A 22,750-nucleotide genomic window follows, 5' to 3' on the forward strand; every position below is an offset into this window, starting at 1 on the left:
TTTGCATCGGGATAAAGAATACTAATTATTTTTTTTTTACCCATACACCGATGTATGTTAGCATCGTAACCTCATACTAGCAGGGTCAATATCTTTGTTCAGGGGTGCCAGTCAGAAGCCATTCAACATGTACCAGCCATTTAGCTAGGGATCACACGCAAGTTACAATACAACCTGGGAAGGGGCAGGAGAGGGATCACCTTTTGGGGGGATGTAACCAGTTTTGTTTTGCATTGTTATTTATCTGACAATTAAAACTTGAGTTTCTTCACACTTTGTGAGTCGTACCTTGCACTTTGGGCTGCGACCAGCTCGTTCCTAGCGAACTCAAAGTCCACTGCCCCGACGGAACTCTCGCATGACCGGGACCCATCGTGAACTTGCTGTGGATGGTTGAATCTGAAGTAGTGGTCACCAATAACTACCCGATCACCCTGGCAAGAAAACAAAATTAAAAATATTTCTAAAACTTCAAATGAATAGTACCATGCAATAAACTTAGTGAGCCAATCAATCTTAATCGCAGCTGAAACACTGAATTGCAATGGTCGCTGCTTCAACATGCTCAAGTACTAAGGGTGCTGTTGGCCACATCAATCCATGACCACAGAGCACAGCCTGAGATTGAAAGTGTGAATTTTTCCCAGAGGGAGGAAAATACAGAGGGCCCAGGAAAAAAACCCTTGTGGTATAGGAGAGAGCCAATGGACAACTACAATAGCACAAGATCAAAAATATCAAGCGGAACAAGGGTAACAAAATGGAGTTACAGTTGAACAAAAATAAATAAAAGATCTTGCAAGTCTCATTGATGCTCCTTTTTACTGTCTTTGTAGTAAAGGAAAGCAAAAGAAGGATACTCACATGTTTAAGGGTATGACGACTTGATATAAGACTACCATTGATAAAGGTCTGCGCATCGCCGACTGGTTTAACCGTTACAGCGCCCTCTTTGTTGGATATTAAACTGGGTACCAAGAATAAAAAAAACAATTCGTATTCATAAACATTAAACCATTGTTTGTACGTGAGAGATTGAGTGTTGCCAGCTTGGTAATCCCCTTGTGGGCGTTTTGCAAAGCTACACTGACACGAAAAAATAAAATAAAAAAATTCTCACCAGTGATCATCCTCGACCAGAGCTCCAGAAAGCTGTATCTGATGACACGAGTGTCCGTCCGTCTTTCCTAGCCTGGTCTGTCCCTCTCTTAAGACATACAGTAGCACTTCAGACAGCTGTGGGTCTTCATTGAGATTGACCAGGTTAGGGAGAGTGTTGTCAACCTTGAAAGTGACCCCAGATTTCTGCGCAAAAAACACACATAAATTCTTCACACGGTTGTCTCTTGTTAAAAATCAACTTCTGATCAATCACTCTTGAACTCAATTAATCCCCCTCACATGTTTATCTTAATTTTTCTCTTTCTCAGAAAATATAACCCTTTCTGCCTTTCTTCTCATTTTTGTTTTGTTCCTAAGACCTCTAAACCAAATTCCTTCTTCCTGTTTCTTTGACATGTCTTTCATCTTTCAAAAAACTACCCCACCTGAAGGAACCGTGAAGTTTTTCTCTGGTCTTGCTGGTCCAGTAAAATTGTTGAGGTACAAATTCTGTGATCTTGTGGATTTTCCTTCCTAATTTGAGTCTTGAAGGACCCCCCCCCATTCTCGCCACTAAGTCCACCCCCAAGCCTACCTCCATCTCCCTGATTTCATTGACTCGTCTCATCTCACTCTCCTTCAGTCTCTGCTTCCAAGACCCCTCTGCTTCCTTCATATGATGCTCAGACTCAGTCAACTTCCTCCTCAGTTCGGCAATCTCGGCCAATGACTCCTTGATGGCTTCTGTGTGGGCGATTTTCTCCACGTCTTTCGGAGTGTTCTGGGAGGGCAGGCGGGATCGGGTTGGCGTTGTGAACCCTTGACCGCGTAAACGTGTGATCTCTGCTCTCAGTTCTGTAAAACAGAAAACAAACGTGAGAACACAAACTATGCAGTAATACAATAATTGGGGTAAAGTAAAATACTAAACACACAATTTCTAGCAATATAAGAACCTAAGTCTAGTAATGATAGAACCAAATTCTAGTAATGTAAAAACTAAAAACAAGCTATATATGAAGAAAACAGTTTTGCAATGTAGGATTAGAACCTGGGAATAGCAATGAAAGAACAACAATTTAAGCAATGTAAGAACTAAAGGCTACATATAAAAGAATCCAAAACTACAAATTAGAGAAATGAAAAAATCAAATTGTAGTAATGAAAGAACCAAAGTCTATCAAAGTAAGAACCAAAGTCTAGTAATAATATAAGAACCACTTTCATAAACTGATGAGTCTAGCATTAGGATCCTCATTGAACTTAGCAATATCATTGTAAGAATCCACAGTCTAGCAAAGTAAGAACCAAAGTCTAGTAACAATATAAGAACCACTTTCATAAACTGATGAGTCTAGCATTAGGATCATCATTGAACTTAGCAATTTCATTGTAAGAATCCACAGTCTATCAAAGTAAGAACCAAAGTCTAGCAATAATATAAGAACCAAGTTGTAGTAATGAAAGAACCAAAGTCTATCAAAGTAAGAACCAAAGTCTAGTAATAATATAAGAACCACTTTCATAAACTGATGAGTCTAGCATTAGGATCCTCATTGAACTTAGCAATATCATTGTAAGAACCAAAGTCTATCAAAGTAAGAACCAAAGTCTAGCAATAATATAAGAACCAAGTTGTAGTAATGAAAGAACCAAACTCTAGTAATAATGTAAGAACCACTTTCATACCTCTGATAAGTCTAGCATTAGGATCCTCATTGACCTTGGCAATATTAATGATAGATCTTGCTTGTTTAGCATAGCGTAGTGTACTCAATGTTTCTTCAACGTGCAAGCTTGATGGGCTGATAGTAGCAATCATGGCTGTCTTAGCGTTTCCCCCTAAGCTCTCCTTCAAAAGCCTTTGAGGGGAAAAAAAAAAATGTTATTCCATTGATAACTATTATAAGATTTGAACTTGTTGTGAGCATAATTAGGTGAGGTTTGCAGCAGCATCATTTGTAAATCTAGGCTTTCCTTCAAAAGCCTTTAGAGAAGAAAAAAAGTTATTCTGTTGATCAAGTTGACAATATCGTTTCTTGAATTAGGAGGATACCATTTTTTCAGAAACCCCATTAGAGAGTCTGCTGCCAAAAAATGTCCGACCATTACAAAGTGATAACATGGGCAAATTTCTTTTTGTTTACAAGTAACCGGAAATTAAGTTCAAGTCTTTTAATCAGGTTTTCTTCGCTGATTTGTAAAAATTACTTTACTTCCATATATTATCTTGCAAAAGTTTACTTCCCAACAATATGACTCAAATTTTGTAGCCATAACCTACATTACACAAAAAATTCTTAAAGAAACAGAATCGTGCACACATAAAACTCAATATGATTGGGACCAACTTGTTCTAATAAATTCAAAACCATACAAGAGAGACGTGCAAACATTTCTTACCAGGTCAGGATGCTGTCTCGGTATGGAATGAAGAACTTCTTCCGTCTATTCACAGACTTCTCCGCTAGCTGGGATATGACCTTCCCCAGAGTCATCAGAGATCGATTTATATTCGCTCCTTCCTGCTCGAAAAAATTTAAATCAAAAATAAGTAGACATAAACCTTTCCAATTACTGGGTTCCATCAGGTTAATCTTACTAAACCAGTTAATGAAAACATAAACCTCGAGTTTGTCATGGTTTAACAAGTAAACCTTTCCCTTTCTGCAAAGTCAACCAGGTTAATCTAACTAACAATAACACGTAAACAAGATAATGAACAAACAATAAACATGAGTTTGTCATAGTAGGAAAACCTTGCACTTCCTGCTAGGTCAACCAGGTTAAACCTATTAAACCAGCTAATGATATAATGGGAACCATAGACTTTGAGTTTGTCATGGTTGAAAAGAGAAACCTTTCACTTCCTGCTAGGTCAACCAGGTTAAGCCTACAAACCACATACCTTGAGTCTGTCTCCAGTAGTCTGAGCCGATGTACACCTTTCACTTCCTGCTAGGTCAACTAGATTAATCTTACTGGTAACATTGTGGGTATGCTCATCCCCTTCGATCAACTCAGCCTGAAAGGAAAATGTGTTCAGTTGGGATCAAGAGTCCAGAGTTGCTCTGGTGTTTGCAGTGTATTTGTGGATTCGATACCCGATCATGACACTTGTGCCCTTGAGCAAGGCTCTTAACCATAGATGATTAATTACGATCCTATAAGCTAAAGTAGTAGTCCAGTCTAATTTCTATACCATCCGCCCTGGTAATAGTTAAAAAAAAAGGACAGTTCTTTTCAGAACTGAGAAGTCTCCCATTATCTACTCCACGGCAGTAGAATAAAGCAAGACAGTTCTCTAAGAACAACTCTACCTGGCAAGTAGATACACACATGGTGTTACCGCAAACCAAATAATATACATAGATGATTTGTAAAAAAAAAATGGGAAGGCAGTGTATTCTGCTCCACCAGCCAGGCTCCTAGTGGATGATACCCATGCCTACATCCTTCACGGACTGTGAAGGGGGCCAACCCCGTTTCAGCCCAAGGAGTAGGCGGCAATGTGCCCCTGGTGACAGTCAGAAAAATCAGTTTAGTGTAGCCCTCAGCTTGTAGTGGCCATCTGGCGCTTTGAAAAAAAATAATAAAAAAATGCTGGTAATATGTAATGCCTGTCACTATACCTTTGTTTTGGTCATCACGATAGTAAAGACAGAATGAGAGCGACTGGATTTGTCGTTCATTCCCGTTGCTGCGGTCGCCCGTTGTTTATTACCAAGCGCAATCCAGCTGTGTATGTCTCCGTAAGAATTTGCGACAAACCTGAGTAGAAAAGCAAACGAAAAAAATGTTGACTTAAAGAAAAGTTCAGTGCTCAAAAATCAAAAAACAAAATCACTACACAGCCTCAGTTCTTGCTGCTCAAAACATTCACTGAACCAGAAATATTCATACGCCTAACAATACTTACGTTGACAATCCTTCAACATACGGACCCTGAACCGGATGCTCTCTGACTTTCAGCTGTAAATATGAACACAACAGAATTGTATTGTAATATACTCTGAAAGCTAGATAATTTGTTTTAGTATGAATTTTCATTAGAATGTATGGATTTAGGATTTGAGGCATTGCATGGTGAGGTATCAATGTATATTTGGTTTGCGGTAACACCATGTGTGTGTATCTACTTGCCAGGTAGAGTTGTACTTAGCGAACTGTCTTGCTTTATTCTACTGCCGCAGCGTAGATAATCGGAGGTTCGGGAGACTTCTCAGTTCTGAAAAGAACTGTCCTGCTTTTTAACTTTTACCAGTGCGGATGGTATAGAAAATAGACTGGACTACTACTTTAGCAGATCGTAATTAACTGTACTGCCGCGGAGTCAGTTCTGAATTGGTCTCAATGTTTCGACTAGCTTGCTCTGGCAAGTAGATACACACATGGTGTTACCGCAAACCAAATGTACAATGTATGGATTCTTGATAATTTTGTCAATTTAAGGCTGATTTATTTGGAAAATTTTCCAAAAATGTAAATTGTGTACTTGCTGAGAAAACAGAGAATTCATGTCTTGGTTTTTCACAAGCAACTTGAATCCATTCATATTTAGCTAGATGCAAAATGTAGCAATATGCAGTCAATCAAGACTTGTATGCTTGACCGCTCGAGCCATAGGTTTGGGACACGCTGCAGTCTGGATGACAAACACAGCCCTTTAATTTCCTAGCAAGTTTGTTTGAAAAAGATTTAAATTGAAAAGCAATGTCTTGGACGAAGGGTTCTTTCAAGGGAAGGGTAAAAGACATACTGCTGCTCGCTTCTTGCCGACGTCTTTATCAGCGTCTGAAGACGACGCCAGTAGATCATGAATCTTCTCATTGTAGATCTCAAAGAAACTTATCTCAATCGTAAACTTGGCCTGGATCGGGAGGATAAAAAAAATATATAATAATAATATGATAGGGAAAAAAAGTTTCCATAATTAGGTCATTAGAACAAGGAAAGATTGGTTTATTTTCAGGGAACTGTCTGCAGAATCAGGGAGAGTTAGCAACTCTGTTGATGAAATAGTGAAAGATATCTCCTACCCTTTCTTCTTGGTGAGCATCAACTCGTCTGAAAAGCTCTCGGCAGAATCTTGGAATGATTCCCGTCTCTTTGTTGTATCCCATGATACTAAAAAAGAAAATATCGAGATAAAATCAATGATTCAAAAAGAAAGGAAGTTTAGAAATATTGTTAGTAAATCGCTGGGACAGTATATCCATTGTGATCGGTTAAGAGGAGATCTTAAAGGCAGTGGACACTATTGGTAATTGTCTCACAGTTGGTGTATCTCAACAATGCATAAAATAACAAAACTGTAAAAATTTAAGCTCAATCGGTCAATGGAACTTGCGAGATAATAATGAAAGAAAAAACACCCTTGTCACACGAAGTTGTGTGCGTTTAGATGGTTGATTTCGAGACCTCAAGTTCTAAATCTGAGGTCTCGAAATCAAATTCATGGAAAATTGCGTCTTTCTCGAAAACTACTCCACTCAGAGGGAGCCGTTTCTCCCCATATTTTGTACTACCAACCTCTCCCCATTACTTGTTTCAAAGTAAGACTTCGTGGTAATAGTTATTTTGAGTAATTACCAATAGTGTCCACCGCCTTTAAGTGAGGAGTGTTAAAACATACACCCCGAAGACCAATCAAAATTCTCAAGTTATCCGGCTGGCTAGTGCAGTGAAGAATGGCATTCCTATTTTGTTTGAAATATGGACTAGTCAAAAAGCTGACATACTGGTAGAAAATAAAAAAATCAAACTGGTTCTGATGGCTAGTTATTGAAAACGTTTTGGACAAACCCTGGATGGGCTGTTTTTTTTATAAAATTAATTGTAAACAAGCGGAGGTTTAAAAGTCTACACTTACGTATATGATTTCCCGGAACCAGTCTGCCCGTATGCAAACATACACGTATTGTACCCTTCAAAAGCACTGTCTAGCAGCGGTCTCCCGACTCTTTCATACACATTCTCCTGGGCAGAGTATTGACCTTTGACCTTGTCAAATGACCAGAAGCAATGATCATAGCGGAAGCGATTGACCTGACCTGTCTTTGATGAGACGATGGTTTCGTTCCCGTCCATGGATACGACGCATTTCACATCCCTTTGGCTCTTCTCCCTGTTAAAAGCGTACAAAAATTCATACCATCATTCAGGAGCCTTATTATACATAATTGGTTAATTCTATAGCTTACCAGGCCTCGATATAACCACCAACGGCAAATGACAAGGTGCCCTGTCCTTTTGCTGTGGTGCCCTGTGCAAAGTTCCTGTTCAAAGTGACATTCTCCTCATAGAGGTGTCCCCTATCAGAGGGAAACTGCTGTGCCCCTTCAAGAACAAAGTTCAAGGACTGCTTACTGATTGACTTGACATGACTTTTGCGTCCAAGCAGGCATAGGACCTTGTGATGGCTTCTGTATGGTGATGGTGTGCCAGATTGCTCTTTCTGTGGCCCGTCTTACTGATTACGAACTAAACACTTAAAGAGAAAATTCTGTAATATATTTCCCTTTGAAATGAAGTCATAATACAAGAAAGCTGTATCTGAACACTATAAAAAATTAAAATGAGCTGATTTTGGTTGTTGAGGACAATGTTTTTACACGCTGAAAGTTTTGCAAAATAAATTGATGTGCCCCCTTCAAGAGCGGAGTTCTAGGCCTGTGACTTACCTTTCACTGAATGGTCTGACCCTGACTGCGACCATAACGCTAAATCCATCCCCTTCATCAACCCTGACCGGGTGATCATCGCTCACTCCCGACCATCGTCCAGCCTTCGTCTTCGGGGTCTCAAACTCAACATGGTTGAAACACTCAGGCGTTCCTAGCGGAGTTCGCGCTTCGTGTTTTATACGATTAGTCGGTGTGCGGAAAAGTTCTCGCTTTGGTGTGCTTCCCTTTGGTGTCGGACAATGGTTTTCTTTTCCTTTTATTGTCTTCAGGTGTTGGTTTTTGTCACCTGCGGAGAAGCAGCGGTCATTTGCAAACAGCGCCTGAGCCGACTGGCGATTTGACTTCACCGACATGTTTGGATGCTGTTGACAATACAAGAAGAAAACACAATGATTCAAATACTAACTAGGCTATGTTATCAACAACATATAAATATAAAACTGTTGTTTTGTTGTTGTTGTTTTTTTAACAATGAAAAACCTTTACTTTCAAATCTGTACATTATGAATGGAACCTTTCAAATGGAACCTTTCGAATGATTTAAATAATGCTGCCAGTGAAATATTCACTGGCTCCACACACAAAAAACAGCGGTAGACTCTCCAGATCCTCAGCCTGCCACAGTTTTTTCACTTACTTGTTTTTACAAAAAAAAGGGAATATCTCATTTGAGGAAATTGACAAAATTGAGTAAATAGATAGTATTTTATTTCATAACCAATGAAAAAGTGGTGGCAAGATACGGACAATTTTCCAAAACGGGCATGATTTATGATACTTGGTTGGCCCTTTGGATAAAAAGTAGTATTCCCTAACTAAATATTTGTTTCTTCTCAAAAAAGGGTCAACCTGTCATTGTTTGTTCATAAATATAATAAAATATCCAAACAAACAGGCTTATTGGGTATTTAATAACATTGTACTACAATACTAAACAGTACTGCTTGTAAATAATGAACACGTCAGTCAACAAACAGTCACTACTACACTAGGCCTACTCGATCCTTTTTCAAATTCAATTATGTTTGTGCTTTTTCAATAACAAACACACACAGCCAGACACCACACACCGTCGGGTAGGGTAGTCACATTCAGTATTCACAAAACCATAAAATAATGTCCGTCGACAGTCTAATTATAACAGATTATTACGCACAAATTCCACCACTTCCTCTCTTTGAATTATACAATTCTTGTAAACAAACTATTAAAATTACCTTCAATTGAAGTGAACGAATTAACTAGTGACAAAATAAGGCATTTTAGCGATGTTTTGTACACATTGAGCGTTGGAGTTTTGCAGCCGCCGCTTTCCGGAATTCTTCAAGTTTGATTGGCTCTTGGCGATTTGGCAGAGCGCCCTCTTACGTTTTCTGAAAATATTTTCCAACATGGCGGCGCCCATGTCGTCTTTTATTCAAGCAAAGAAAACGCGTCTGAAAACGCAAGATTTAAGCAAAAAAGGAAGTATAGATGAAGAAATTTTAGAGTTGGTCAACTACATTAATGATACTGAACATTATTGTACTACAAGCTCCTGTTCCGGTCGCATAATTGTAGTTTGCGAGGTAAATTACTGACGACTGCTGTGCTGTGTGCGCACTGCACAATGACATATGCTGCACTGCCGCAGTAGTCAGTGCACCTTATGAACGCTCCCGAGTCCTAGCCCCACTTGTGTGGCCAAGTATTCAGCTAGCCTATGGCCACACAATAGCCCACCTTGTTGAGCTGTTAATGGCTCCGCTTGAAACATCGGTCTCAGTAATGGCGACAGTGATGAGACCGATGTTAAAAGCGGAGCCATTATTAAATTAATTATGATTATTAACAGCTCAACAAGGTGGGCTAGCCACACAAGTGCCAAGTGGGGCTATGATGAATAATCAACATGACCAAATTGCTCAACAGATCGTGTTTGTCTGATTTAAAGTTTCAGTAAAAACACCACTTTGTTTTTACTGTTATTTTTTTTAGTGTAGTGTTAAAATGATCTGTTCCGATAATGAAATTAGGGTTGGTAGCTTAGAGGGACCAAATCAAACAAAACATTTCAGTTTTACTTTTGATTTTGAGTTTAAATGACCATCAAACAAACAAAAACAACTTTTAGTTGTTATCTGGTTATACTTGATATAGTGTTAATATTAATAATGCCGTAAACATTATTATTGAAAACTTATTTTTATAGCCTGTATTTAAAAAAAATTAAGTAATATTTTTTTGTCAAATTTCCGCATTCAGGAAAATGATGTTATCAAGAAGAAGGGATGTCGGTGGTTATACGTCTCACACAAGGCAACTCAATTGGCAGAAATTGTAAGTTTAAGATCCAAAACAAACTTCTATTTTCCTCTAGATTAGCAGTGCCCCTTACAGGAGGAAAATTTCTGTTCCCCTTCAAGAGCAAAGTTCAAGGCCTGTATTTAGGCTACTATAAAAAACTAATTCATTCTTTAAAAAAAAAACTGTTCTTCCTTGTTGATTCTCATAATGTTTAACAATGCCATTATTCAAATTCAGAAGTTTTTGTTTTTGTTCATCTGCCTCCTCAGGAAGCTTCACTGAAGGATCTTCAAGGCAAGGTTGTCTTTAAATACGAACCGTTTATACTCCATGTTCAGTGCCGAACGATTGAGGATGCTAAGATGATGGTAAGGAAATCTCAATTTGAATGGGAACATCTAAGAACATTGGAGGGCCATCCATCAACTGGAAGTTCTTTATCTGTCCACAAGTGTGTTACCAGTTGGAACTTGACAACATGCTGCAACTTAACTGCCTTTATTTTGGTCCCCTGCACTCATAGACTGTAACAAATTCTTCTTCCTCCCAAGAAATTTGCAGAATAAATCAAGCTACCTCAAGATATTCGCCATTCCCCTAAATTAGCTATTTTTACAGTGAACCTCAAGCAACGGACTGGCTAGAATTGCATAATTGGGGGCACATTTTAAACATGAACTGTCTGGTACATCAGGGCCAGTGTAAAATTCAAGCCGTGCTTACAATTTCTTCAATATAATTTCAATTTGATGTTTTGAACAGCATGTGGTGGCAGTTGAATCAGGCTTCAGAAACTCTGGAATCACTATTGGAAAGGCTGGTAAAGTGATGGTGGTAAGTAATTCACAATGGTCAAATAATAAGCATTCCTTTGGGGGAAAAAAACATATTTTCTCCACTTTTCAATTCAGCAATTAAATAGACTAGACTGCTTTCTGAAAATCCACTCCCACATTTGTTTATTTACGTCTTTTTTTCCCCCCTAATATTGTTGGGTTTTTTTTCCATCACAGGCGGTACGAAGCACCCATGGCTTAGAGGTACCCTTATCCGATGATGCTAGGCTCCTAGTTTCTACAGAGTATCTGGCTTTTTTAGTTGATCAAGCAAACGCAAAGCTGCGAGAAAACTCCAAACGGATTCTGAGGTTTGTTGCACAACAAAATTATGCTTACCAGAATAAGGTTATCAGCCAAACTACCATGAAATATGTACCATTTGTGACTGGTATCCTGCTCATTTTTGCTGAGCAGAAAATCTTTAAGCATTATTTTCTGCTTAAGCAACTGTTTGGAATTGGGCATTGAATTTCATTTCTATTTTGTGTTTCTTTGTTTTGCTGTTCTCTTATAACTTGGATTATAAAGAGGTTTCGTTGTACAGAGGTAATTTGTTCAGTCCTAGTGGTCCCAAAAACTTTATAGTATGCGCTGCGCAAAACTTGTACTATAAGATGATTGGTCAAAACTTTCCCTTTATTTCAACAGATTCCAGGCAAATTTGACAAAGAGATTAGATACCCCCACACCAGAGATTAAAGCCAAACTATGCAAGCACTGTGGAGCGACACGATCCTCCCAACATCACTCTGGACATAGCCGGAAAGATATGGAAATCAGTGGAACAGAAACCAATGAATGGATGAACAGACAGTCTGGGGAATCCATGGTCAAAAAACAGAAACCAAGAGACAGTTCTTTTTCATGTAACCATCCTGAAGAAAGACACCAGAGTACCAGTGAGGAAATAACTGGTTTACAAGATCCTTTAGAGAATGACGACAGTGATGAACTCTGGGGATTTGATATGTTCACGTGACAGGATAAAAGTGGAAGGTTCTCCCTCTGATTAAAATGGATCAGTCCTTGGATGTTGGAACACAAAATTCTGCAATGATGTAACATCTCACATCTTGGATTTTAGATTGACATCCTTGAATGTTGAAAAATGTATATGATCACTGGACAACAGAATGCTTTGTTTCGTTGATAAGTGACAAACAACTGTTATTTGGGCTTACATTCCTCAGCAACCAGTGGTAGGATTGGGGAGGGTTAGAGTTATTAAAGGGAAGGTACACGTTTGGTAATTACTCAAAACAAATATTAACTTAAAAACTGACTCGGTAACGAGCATTGGAGAGGTGTTGGTAGTATAAAACATTGTGGGACACGACTCCCTCTGAATGTTGTGGTTTTTGAGAAAGAGGTAATTTCTCACTAAAATAATAAAAGACTTCTAGCTAGAAGTCTTATTTTTATCTGAAGGCATACAATTTTTTCTTTCATCAGTTTCTCGCAACATCGATGACCAATTGAGCCCAATATTTCACAGGCTTTTTATTTTATGCTTATGTTGGGATACAGCAAGTAAGACTGGTCTTTGATAATTACCAAATGTGTACCTTTAATAGAGGTACCAAACAAACTTTGATTACAAACAATTTGAAGCTTGTATGAACTTGACGTTGTTATGTAATAAATTATTCAAAAACAATCTTCCACTCTATTTATATGTTCTACTTTTATTGCTTCACTTTGTGAACAAATATAAAAAATATAAGTCTGAGCGAAAGGTTTAGAAGTTAACATGTAGTTTTAGCGTTAGTCTGTTGCATTGCCACTGAGCAGCACCCAATTTCATGAAGCCTACAATCACAAACACCTGCTAAGCACAGGAAAATATTTTTTATTAAGCAGTATATCTGCTTAACAGTTTATGAAATTGAGCCCAGTTTAACTTTGGCTAGTTGTTGACATAATTCAACCTGGGTTTTTAAAAATAATTATCAACAATTCCCATAAGAAAATTTAATAAGTATCTTTTGTAAAACTGATGGACTTAGTTTTTGAATACACATAGAAACAAAAATACAGAATATTTCATGTTTGAAAAACTGTACACTCTTAAAGTTGTCTAAGTAAAAACGAAAAAGTTGTATACAAAAATACTTGTTTTCTATGTAAATACCCTATTAAGCTATGAATGAGTTCTGTTATAATTAATTAAGTTTGTTGGCGCAATGTTACGAATTGTTTCATTTTATTACTCTATTATCAAACATTTAAAAGAATATTAAATTTCTATTTTATTTACAAATTCTTCAGAAAAAAAGTAATTGTGGAAGACTTTAATGCCCACAGGAAGATGATTGTGGCAAAATCAGTCAAATCAAATCGTTCTTTAACCCTTCTTCAAACCATTCAAAAGAATCTGGTTTTAAAACAAAACTTTGTCTGTTTCAAAATAATTTTGATGCAGTGATATATACAGAAATGAACTGTCTATAACGATCTGAAGGGTTTTATATGGTGGGTCAATTTAGTTTCCTACTTACAGCGCTGTTCCAGAATCTACACCCCAGTTGTTATACTTTCTCCTGAGCCTGTGGTAGCCAAGCTTTTACTTGAAGAGTCGTCAATATTTTTATTCAAGTCTGTCTCACCCAATGTTTCCGACATCTCATTTGAGTTCAATTGTGGCACTGTTACCTCTTGTTGTTGGACATCATCGCCTGCACCAGAGGTCAATGACCCTTGACCTTGAGGGGTGCTTGGGGGATCGTGGACCTCAGTCTTGGAAGCAGGTGGGATTGTTGGACTATCAGGAACCCCACCGTCACCTGAGACCTCTCCCGTCGACGGGGTTCCCTTCGCATCTTCCGAAGTACCTCCAACCGATGAGGAGGATGACAGACGAGCTTGTGCCTGGGCTTTCCCTGCCTCCATCTCGGCCTCGAATGTTTCAAAGTTGTCCACGTCTAGCTTCTCCACAAGCTCTTCCAGTTTCTTGGATTTGCGAAGCTCATTTTCGCGTATGATTGTGCAGAGATGTTCGGTGAGGGCTTCCTTGTGATCACTCAATTTGTGGAGGCTAATTTTGGCCGTCACAAACTCGGCCTCGGCTTTCTGGTAGCGCTTCCTTTGAGAAAAGAAAAACAAGAACAAAACTTAATTAAGATTTGGCAAAAACCTCTGAAGAATGTGACAAATGGGCAAAACAACAAAGTATGAACACTGTAAACACAATAAGAAAAAACTTGAACAAATTTTGTAAAAACCCATCCACTGCAATACCAATTAAGAGGATGGTGGAACTGCCTCTAGCCATCGAGCGAGCTTGATTGTCTAGTGGTAAGACATCTGCTCTAGCAATACAAACTAATGGCTTCGAATTCTACCCAAGATGGGTGTAAGGGTAAAAACAAATTATATAACAGGGTGGTCACAAGACGGTTCGTGGTTGATAACCCCCTCTACTGGCTAGGAAAATAAACAACATGAGTAGAGCTTTCTAGATGAAACAACCAGGGGTGGATTTCAGAAAAGTAGTCCTAACTTAGGACTAGTCCTAGCCTAGGCAATGCCAAGAGATAGGACCAGTCCTAAGTTAGGATGAATTACTGGTCCTAACTTAGGACCAGTCCTATCTCTTAGCATTGCTTAGGACTAGTCCTAAGTTAGGACTACCTTTGTGAAATCCACCCCTGAGCTCCTTGAACCAAGACTATCCCTACGGCTGACTTACTGAGCTTCGCTGTAGTTCCTGCTTGCTTCCTCGATCTTATCGCGAAGGATGTTCACGTCGTTGGTCAAGAACTCTTCAATTTTACTCAACTCCTTCTGGATGTAGGCAAGACGTTTCGTTTCTGCTTGAGTCTTCTTCTTTCTAATCACAAAATAAAAATAATATTTCTTTTTAAAATGTTTCCCAAATAAGACAATTATGAGTTTTGCAAAAATAATTGTCTAGTACATTTTCTTCTGAAGTTCTTCTGAGGAAAGACAAGTTGACTAGAGTGGGATTTGAACCAGCGACATCTTGGTTAACTTGCCTGCGCTCTCCAAACTTAGCTATCTAGCCCTATGTTGGCAATCTGCCTATTTTATGAATTTCTGTTCCAGGATTGCCAGCTAGGAGCCATGGAACTGTTTACTGCCGTGTAGCCAGGGATCTCACACTAAGTTTACAGTACAACCTGAGAAGCGGCAGCCAGGGGATCACCTCAAGGGGATCTGCTGATTGGCACTCTGAATAAAGCTTTTAACAAAATAGGGAGACTGCCAACACATAGCTAGCAGTTGGTGGAGCACCAGTACGCTAATGTGGAGGTCGCTGGTTCCAACCCCACACTAGTAAATGTGTCTTTGTTCAACGCCAAATTATTTAGAATTTACCCAGTCAGTTTCCCTTGTGGTTTATTACTTGATATTTAAGAAATCAAACAAGTTACCTGTCTGCGATGGCCATGGCCAATAACTTCTTCTTGCGTGAGTTGTCATCCTCGATCTCTTTTTGCTGTTGTTGAAAATGCTCCATTTTGCTCAACTCTCGACTGTAAAAATCATTAAGATGACAAAACCAAGTAGGAATGAGTTGGATTTGTGCAAAGGACCAAAAGAGACCGATCAAACAAACCAGGAACTTTAATAATTTTTAAAGTAAAGAATACTCTCTTAATCAGGAGTGAGAGTCATTTTAAAAAAAAGTCTAAAACTAGAATCCATGCCAGCATTTTCATATTTTTGTGAACCCCTTTTGATTAGATTTCACAGAGCTTATCAAAGAGCAGGGTTTCTTTATAAATCATATGGAAAAAGAAATGGTTGATTTGCTTCACATGGTCGACTTAAGTCTGAACTCAGATTTTAAAAGATATATGTTTTCACACAGTTAACCTCCTCTTTAGTCTGTCTCGCCCAATAAACATAGGTTTTTTTCCCCTCGTCCCACCTTTAGTTTTTGTCTGGTAACCTAACCTCTTCTGGTCAAACCAGTCCCTTCCTGCTACAGCCTCAGCAGGGAGAAATAAAATCACATAAACTTAACATACCTCAGTCCTTCCTCCTCGCCCAGTTCCTTCCCCAGAGGTTTCTCTTTTTTCTTGGGCTCATCTTGGACTTTCCTGTCCCCTCCTGCCTCATTTTTCTTTCCTGCTTCTGCACTCTGTACTGATTTAGTTCTATTCACCTCAACAGGTGTTTGAGAATTTGATTGAGCTTGATCAACGGGTCGTTTCACTTCGGTTTTGGATGAGTCCGCACCTGGTGCTTTTGTTCTATCTGGCGTCTGATTGGTCGATTCCTTTTGCACCTGCTCTTGATTGGATAGCATCTGCTCTTGTTTCTGATTGGTCCCCTGTTGTTTTTGCACCTGTTTTGGTTTGGACAGCATTTGTTTTTTATTAATTGGGTCCGTCACATGGGGACGATTCAGTCCTTGGGGTCCTCTGCCCCTGCCCCTCTGGGATGGAGGTCGAGAGGTTTGTGGTCTGCCCTGTTGATGATGCCGTCCGTCCGTTCTCGTTCCATCTTGGTGATAATTTGTAACTGAATCTGAAAATGAAAACAAAAACATTTCATCAAGTTGATACTGATAAACAGATTGACAGGCCTTGAATTTTGATCTTCCAAGGTTACAGCAAATTTCGTCTGGTTACGGCACTTCTATGAGGAAAATATAAGTTTGTAAAGGGCACCATAGCAAAAGCACAGGGCACCAGGGCAATTGATGTTGGCATTGTTTGTTATTTTAAGGCTTGGATTGAAAATGTTTGTACCTCTGTTGACAAATCTTGACAACAAACAGAAAGCAAGCTTGTAGGCTCCTTGTTAACTCTAAATAAAGTTGCAAGGATACGACTACAACAGGAGTAGCTCAGCTACAGTCTTTTTCCCTAACTGGCGAAGTCTTGGCCTCCAGAGCTATATCCAGAGCCTCTGTGTTGTTTCAAGCCTGAAACACCACCATGGCAAGACGCAGTCTGACCTAACGCCTGAAATGTTTTGTACTCATTTCTCAAAAACCACAGCACCTCAGCAACTTATATTTTAAGGTACGCTTTCTACTATCATTATCTTCAAATGGTGAAAGTTTAATGTACATTGTGTTTTGTGTTAAAAAAAGATACCTAAATCCTTTAATTGGTTATCAATCTTAAAATGAATGGCAATAAAAACTTTTAAAATTTACATGGCTAGAAGTTTAGAAGCTTTTGTTTCTTTAAAGCCATTTATACACTTTCGGAACAGAATAAAAGTTCTTTTTCTTCCTCTTCTTCCATATTATAAGTGCAGACTCAATAACATGAGCAAAAGCAAACTGTTATAATGTAGTCGATGCACCATGGCTAGGGTGAAAAGTACACATTGAGGTTTAGTGCTGCATGCTGGACACTCATAACATGTATGTACTCCTACAACTTAACTATGAGGCTCATTCCGTTATAGTCTCATCACAGTAGAATGAACCTCGTAGTTCTAGGACTAGTACTAGTAGTTGCGATAAACGTAACCCTCCTCCCGACGACGGAGGAGAGGAGGGTTACGTTAAATCGCAACTATGGGACTAGGAGAACTCGTAATGAATGTCTGTCTGTCTGTCCATGGAGCTGTCTGTCTTTAATACCTTGATCATGTTGATCGGGGTTGCTCTTGAGTCGGTTTAATTGTGCATCTGTGAATCCTTCCCACTCCATGCTGTCATTCGTCTGTCTGTTTGGATCAACAACAAAAAGGAATTAGTTTCAAGACCTAAACATTGTATTATTTAAAATTAAACTTGGTAATAATTAATTTATCCATTATTATTCTTTGCTCAAAGTTTTTAGAATTAATTATTTAGAGGCCACAAACAAAAGTTAAAAAATTCTAACCATTCTTATCGAAATAAGATTAAGAAAAAGGCATGCCCTGCAACATGAAATTGGAAAAATGTTCCTTTAGTTTCCTTTCTGCACCCGCCCCTTCCCCTTTTCCTCGGCCCCACCAGGAAAACTGTGAAACTCTCACTTTAAAAAAAATGAAAGTTTCCCGCGACCAGGGGCTCGTTCGTGTTGCTTTTTTTAATTTTTGCTGTTATTTTTTAAATTTTATAAAATAAACTATTTCTGTATCCAGGAACCGAGTGAGTAATGCTATGCTTTCCTTACTTCAAAGTACCGGTAAATGGGAAGTAAATAATTACACACTAATGCAAATTTATTTCAAACATCAACAATTGAAAACTTTAAAATCACTCACCCGAAACGCCGGGCTGCCACGTTCACAAACTTGTTTAGTTTGCTTTTTTTTTTTTTTGTAAAAAAATTGTTTACGGTCGAGTTATATAGCGCCCTCAAGAGACAAGTACCAGTCACATCATCATCACACTGTGTCCTAAATAATTTGCATCTTCATATCGTATAGTAAAAGAAGTGTGACAAGTGTGAAAAGACGATTAGGTAAGGATTTTATGTTTGAAGCATTGTTTTTACAGTAAACGGTAAATTATTTGAGGCTCTGTCAGTGAATAGCATTTCAATATTGTGTTTGAACGAACATTTCTTTTTTCACTTTTCCAATTTTGCAGTGTAAAAATATATTGGTGACCACTGACACTGTGTATGACGCCCTCTATCGTTTCCGTATGGATTACATTGATAAACAGTGAAAACTTTGGGACGAAAGTTTCCTTCATCCGTGGTCTGGTCTGAGATAAACTGAAGCTGAAATTTAACAGTTCTGAAATAATTTTACTAATACTATCATAATCATTGTGATTGTCGCACAAAGTAACGCAATGGCTGAAAGCGGTACGCCAGAGGACGACTTGAGTGTGCCTCGCGCAGCCCTTAACAAAATGATCAAGGAACTCCTACCCTCAGTCCGAGTCTCCAACGACTCACGAGAACTCATCTTGAACTGTTGTACGGAGTTTATCCATCTTCTGTCTTCGGAGGCGAACGATGTGTGCAACAAAAGTCTCAAGAAGACGATTTCACCCGAACATGTGCTGGCAGGTGAGAACAAGTCTTGCACCAAAACCTCCATCATGCTTTACCAATCATTATTAATCTCAATCATTCTAAACCAGACTAGTTCATTTGGCAACATTGTCGTTTTTGTGACATTTTGACATTTGACCTCTTAGCAGGAGCAAATTTGTTGGTGGTGCTTTAGCACACAATTTGAAACATTAGAAGAACAGCAACAATTGGTTACTAGCTGAATTGTAATGTGTGTTGTTTGTGACCCGTTCCCTGCTTTGCTTTCATCGGTGCACAAAGAGTTGCCCAGCACACTGAGCCCATGATACTGACAATGTTCTCTTTCTTTCTTTGCAGCTCTAGATAGTTTGGGTTTTGGTGCGTACTTGGAGGAGTGCAAGTCCGTTTTAGAAGAGTGTAAAACGGTTGCTGCTAAGAAGAGACGAGCGAGCAACAGATTAGAGAACCTTGGCATACCGGTGGAAGAGTTGCTAAGACAACAGGAGGAACTCTTTGCAAAGGTTAATTGGGATTGGGAACTATTTCTCTAAGGAGGGGGTGGATTGATGTGGGGTGCCGTGGTCAAGCGGATAAGTGCACCAAACGCAAGCTCTGGTGTTTGTAACAGCAGAGTGTTGGTTTGAGTCCCAGCAGAGTTTTGGTTCGAGAGTCCCGGTCGTGGTGTGGCAGGAGATTCTGTCCCCCAGGAGATTCTGTGTCACCCCCCCCCCCTGATAGCGCCCTCTTTTGAAAAATCCTCCTCCAGTCAATATTAATATCCCATACGGGGAACAGAATCTCTGGCAGACAGATTTTCCTAAGCAATGACACTTGTGTCCTTGAGCAAGATACTTTACCATTCAGTCAAAGGTCAGTAGGATTGGTAGTGCATGTAAAAGATCGAACCCAGAACACTGTGTTCCTGGCTCACATACCTTGCGCCCTTGTTTTACAGGTTTTCTCAGGCTTGCGAAATATAGAGATAACATTAACTAATGATGCCTTATTTAAAAAAAAACAATTATGAGGCATTCTTAAAAATAAAAAACTTTCTTAACAAGAATCTTTATAAAGACTAAATTTATATTTGGACTTCTTGGTTACAGGCAAGAGAGGAGCAAGCAGTGATTGAGCAGCAGGAATGGGTACAATTACAGGCCGCTCAACAGCAGCAGTCATTATTACAACAGCAGCAACAGCAAGCACAGCAGGTGCAAACAGCAACAAGCCAAACATCCAACATGCAACATGATGCAACGTGACTCGGAGCTACTCAATCCCCTGGACAAACACCAATAACCATGGCAATACGCAGTCAGACCTCACTCATGAAACGCCCTCTATCCTTGGAATAGTCGCAACGTGTATAGCGTCATACTAAAACAGCAGCAGCAGCAGCAGCAAGCACAGCAGGTGCAAACAGCAACAAGCCAAACATCCAACATGCAACATGATGCAACGTGACTCGGAGCTACTCAATCCCCTGGACAAACACCAATAACCATGGCAATACGCAGTCAGACCTCACTCATGAAACGCCCTCTATCCTTGGAATAGTCGCAACGTGTGTAGCGTAATACTAAAACAGCAGCAGCAGCAGCAGCAGCAAGCACAGCAGGTACAAAAAGCAACAAGCCAAACATCCAACATGTAACATGATGCAACGTGACTCGGAGCTGCTCAATTCTGTGGACAAAAACCAAACCTGGAATTTCATCTTTAAAAGGGCAAGGCCATTTTCACTTTGTAATGGCTCCTCCTTTGGTAAATATTTAATTATATGGGAAACTTTTGAAGGGGCACCAAAGCCAAGACCAGGGGCAGCAGAGGCCATGGCCTCCAGAGCTATATCCAGAGCCTCTGTGTTGTTTCAAGCCTGAAACACCACCATGGCAAGACGCAGTCTGACCTAACGCCTGAAATGTTTTGTACTCATTTCTCAAAAACCACAGCACCTCAGCAACTTATATTTTAAGGTACGCTTTCTACTATCATTATCTTCAAATGGTGAAAGTTTAATGTACATTGTGTTTTGTGTTAAAAAAAGATACCTAAATCCTTTAATTGGTTATCAATCTTAAAATGAATGGCAATAAAAACTTTTAAAATTTACATGGCTAGAAGTTTAGAAGCTTTTGTTTCTTTAAAGCCATTATACACTTTCGGAACAGAATAAAAGTTCACAGATTTACAAATAACTTATAGGGTTTATTACAGAAGGTAATGTTGAAAGACTTCTCTTGAAATATTATTACATGAAATGCTTTACTTTTTGAGAAAACATTGAAACAATTATCAATTCTCGATATCCAGAATTACGGATTTATTTTAAACACATGTCTTGACACGGCAAAACGTGCGGAAACAAGGGTGGGTTTTTCCCATTATTTTCTCCTGACTCCGATGACCGATTGAGCCTAAATTTTCACAGGTTTGTTATTTTATATATAAGTTGTGATACACGAAGTGTGGGCCTGTGGACAATACAGTTTACCGAAAGTGTCCAATGGCTTTAAAGAATTTTGAGAAACTTTTCACTTCAAAGAAATGTGGTTATAGATGAAGATGTTAGATTTCATCCCACAAACAGCTCATATGCCATGATGTCCTAAGCTAGACCATACCATACCACATAGAGGGGTGTCAATCAACAGGTTTTACAGAAGCATTGGTATAATTAATTGGCAAAGAAAATATTAGTTGAACATTTCCAGTGAATAACCACTAATAGTAGCTTTTAACCTCGTACTGCATCTCTTTTGAACTCCTTGCCTGAGTGCATGTTTCCCTTCATCCTATGATCTGCCATCTTTTAAGAGGGATATAAATTCCTACCGCCAGCTCCACTGAATTTCTGCATTTCTATGATTTCTTCCTTGTAGCCCTTTACCTAGAGTGGCTTTTAGCCTTTATTAAAAAACTTTCATTCAATTTTTTGTTTTAATTCTCTGGCTGCAAAGCTAGCTTTATAAAAATAGAACTAGTTGGTAGGTTTCCCATTCTCTGTTTTAATGTTTAAATTATTTTGTTACTGATTGGTAATTGAAAAAAACAAGTGTTTGCAGCTTGTTGAGAAGTATGGGGCAAGTCGTTTTTGAAAAATGACTTTTATTATTAAAATCTTGTTTATTTAAACACATTTTCAGAAAGAAGTTTGTTGTTTGCTTGTTGTTAGTCTGTTGTTTGTTTGTTTTCTGTTGTTTTTTTAGTTTGGGTGCACACCGAAGTGTCTTGGGGTTGAAAGGTTTGACACTATCTAAGTCATTGCCCCCCCCCCCTCCCGTCCCCGTCACCCCCCCCCCCCCACCCCCGCTACGGCCCCGTACGACGAGACCTGTAGACTTCTGATAGCGCCCTCTTGTGAACCAAATCCATTTAGCACAACGGTATGAGTGGTCCCTGCTCTGCATACTCTGTGGCATAATCACTGGTCGGCTTTCTGCTGAGTGAATGAGATTGCCGGTGTGGCAGGAAATTCGGTGACCCCCCCCCCCCCCCTCCATTATGTGCACACGTTTTTTTCTGATAGCGCCATCTTTTATTAATTTCCCATATAGGGGAAATATTCTCCACCGGGGACAGCTTTCCTAAGTAAGACACCGGCGTACGTCATTTACATTTCCACAAGTCAACTTATGTTTATTAAAACCATGGAGGTAAAGGTCTCACCCTTTCTCCATGGTCTTACTTATTCAGTCAAAGAAAAACTTCCACATGAAAAAAAAATGAAAAAAAAATGATATAATGCGTCATTTGCCCATTCATAAATCCGAGCCAATTTGTATCACGAGTGCCACTCTCCAAGAAAAGTATTTTCAATGACCATTGACATTCCCAACACTCCAGTCAGTATAAACTAGCCAACCAGTCCACCACCCCTCATGTCAACTCTGCACGTTCAAAAGTGTACAATTGGTTTCCCCAAACGCTG

At 39.2% G+C, this 22,750-nt stretch overlaps 4 protein-coding genes across 7 annotated transcripts in view; 2 read left to right on the plus strand and 2 right to left on the minus strand.

The window, feature by feature from the left end:
- LOC117303421 (kinesin-like protein KIF14) overlaps nt 1-7,220 on the minus strand; it is a 32,410-nt gene extending 25,190 nt beyond the window's left edge. Inside the window, exons 1-12 of the mRNA XM_033787613.1 lie at nt 6,974-7,220; nt 6,141-6,228; nt 5,861-5,971; nt 5,021-5,073; nt 4,734-4,872; nt 4,010-4,126; nt 3,505-3,626; nt 2,791-2,963; nt 1,697-1,956; nt 1,121-1,305; nt 865-967; nt 289-434 (exon numbers count right to left, since the gene is read on the minus strand). Coding sequence (XP_033643504.1) covers nt 289-434; nt 865-967; nt 1,121-1,305; nt 1,697-1,956; nt 2,791-2,963; nt 3,505-3,626; nt 4,010-4,126; nt 4,734-4,872; nt 5,021-5,073; nt 5,861-5,971; nt 6,141-6,228; nt 6,974-7,191 — 1,715 coding nt within the window. The 5' untranslated portion in view covers nt 7,192-7,220. The remainder of the gene's footprint in view (nt 1-288; nt 435-864; nt 968-1,120; nt 1,306-1,696; nt 1,957-2,790; nt 2,964-3,504; nt 3,627-4,009; nt 4,127-4,733; nt 4,873-5,020; nt 5,074-5,860; nt 5,972-6,140; nt 6,229-6,973) is intronic.
- Nucleotides 7,221-9,178: 1,958 nt separating this feature from the next.
- On the plus strand, nt 9,179-12,208 carry LOC117303422 (tRNA wybutosine-synthesizing protein 3 homolog). Its single transcript, XM_033787614.1, has 6 exons — nt 9,179-9,355; nt 10,032-10,106; nt 10,343-10,441; nt 10,836-10,907; nt 11,087-11,220; nt 11,561-12,208. The coding sequence occupies exons 1-6, from the start codon at nt 9,179-9,181 to the stop codon at nt 11,889-11,891; spliced, it is 888 nt and encodes a 295-aa protein (XP_033643505.1). The 3' UTR covers nt 11,892-12,208.
- Nucleotides 12,209-12,577: 369 nt separating this feature from the next.
- Nucleotides 12,578-18,163, minus strand: LOC117303390 (RAB6-interacting golgin-like). Of its 3 annotated transcripts, none has more exons than XM_033787569.1 (6): nt 18,095-18,163; nt 17,481-17,566; nt 15,907-16,408; nt 15,307-15,408; nt 14,601-14,741; nt 12,578-13,994 (listed from the first exon to the last, which is right to left on the minus strand). In XM_033787569.1, exons 2-6 carry the CDS (start codon nt 17,548-17,550, stop codon nt 13,427-13,429), a joined length of 1,383 nt encoding a protein of 460 aa, XP_033643460.1. In that variant the 5' UTR covers nt 17,551-17,566; nt 18,095-18,163; the 3' UTR covers nt 12,578-13,426. The 3 variants fall into 3 exon arrangements, with proteins under 3 accessions (XP_033643460.1, XP_033643461.1, XP_033643462.1); XM_033787570.1 differs by lacking the exon at nt 18,095-18,163 and adding an exon at nt 18,004-18,015; XM_033787571.1 differs by lacking the exon at nt 18,095-18,163 and adding an exon at nt 17,728-17,797.
- A 47-nt stretch (nt 18,164-18,210) lies between these two features.
- LOC117303391 (protein Dr1-like) lies at nt 18,211-21,012 on the plus strand. 2 transcript variants are annotated; one of them, XM_033787572.1, is made up of 4 exons: nt 18,211-18,294; nt 18,423-18,852; nt 19,177-19,340; nt 19,926-21,012. In XM_033787572.1, the coding sequence occupies exons 2-4, from the start codon at nt 18,633-18,635 to the stop codon at nt 20,079-20,081; spliced, it is 540 nt and encodes a 179-aa protein (XP_033643463.1). In that variant the 5' UTR covers nt 18,211-18,294; nt 18,423-18,632; the 3' UTR covers nt 20,082-21,012. The 2 variants fall into 2 exon arrangements, with proteins under 2 accessions (XP_033643463.1, XP_033643464.1); XM_033787573.1 differs by having other exon boundaries at nt 18,220-18,294; nt 18,626-18,852.
- The last annotated feature ends 1,738 nt before the right edge of the window (nt 21,013-22,750 follow it).

Source organism: Asterias rubens, chromosome 19, assembly GCF_902459465.1.
Source record: "Asterias rubens chromosome 19, eAstRub1.3, whole genome shotgun sequence".
NCBI lineage: Eukaryota > Metazoa > Echinodermata > Asteroidea > Forcipulatida > Asteriidae > Asterias > Asterias rubens.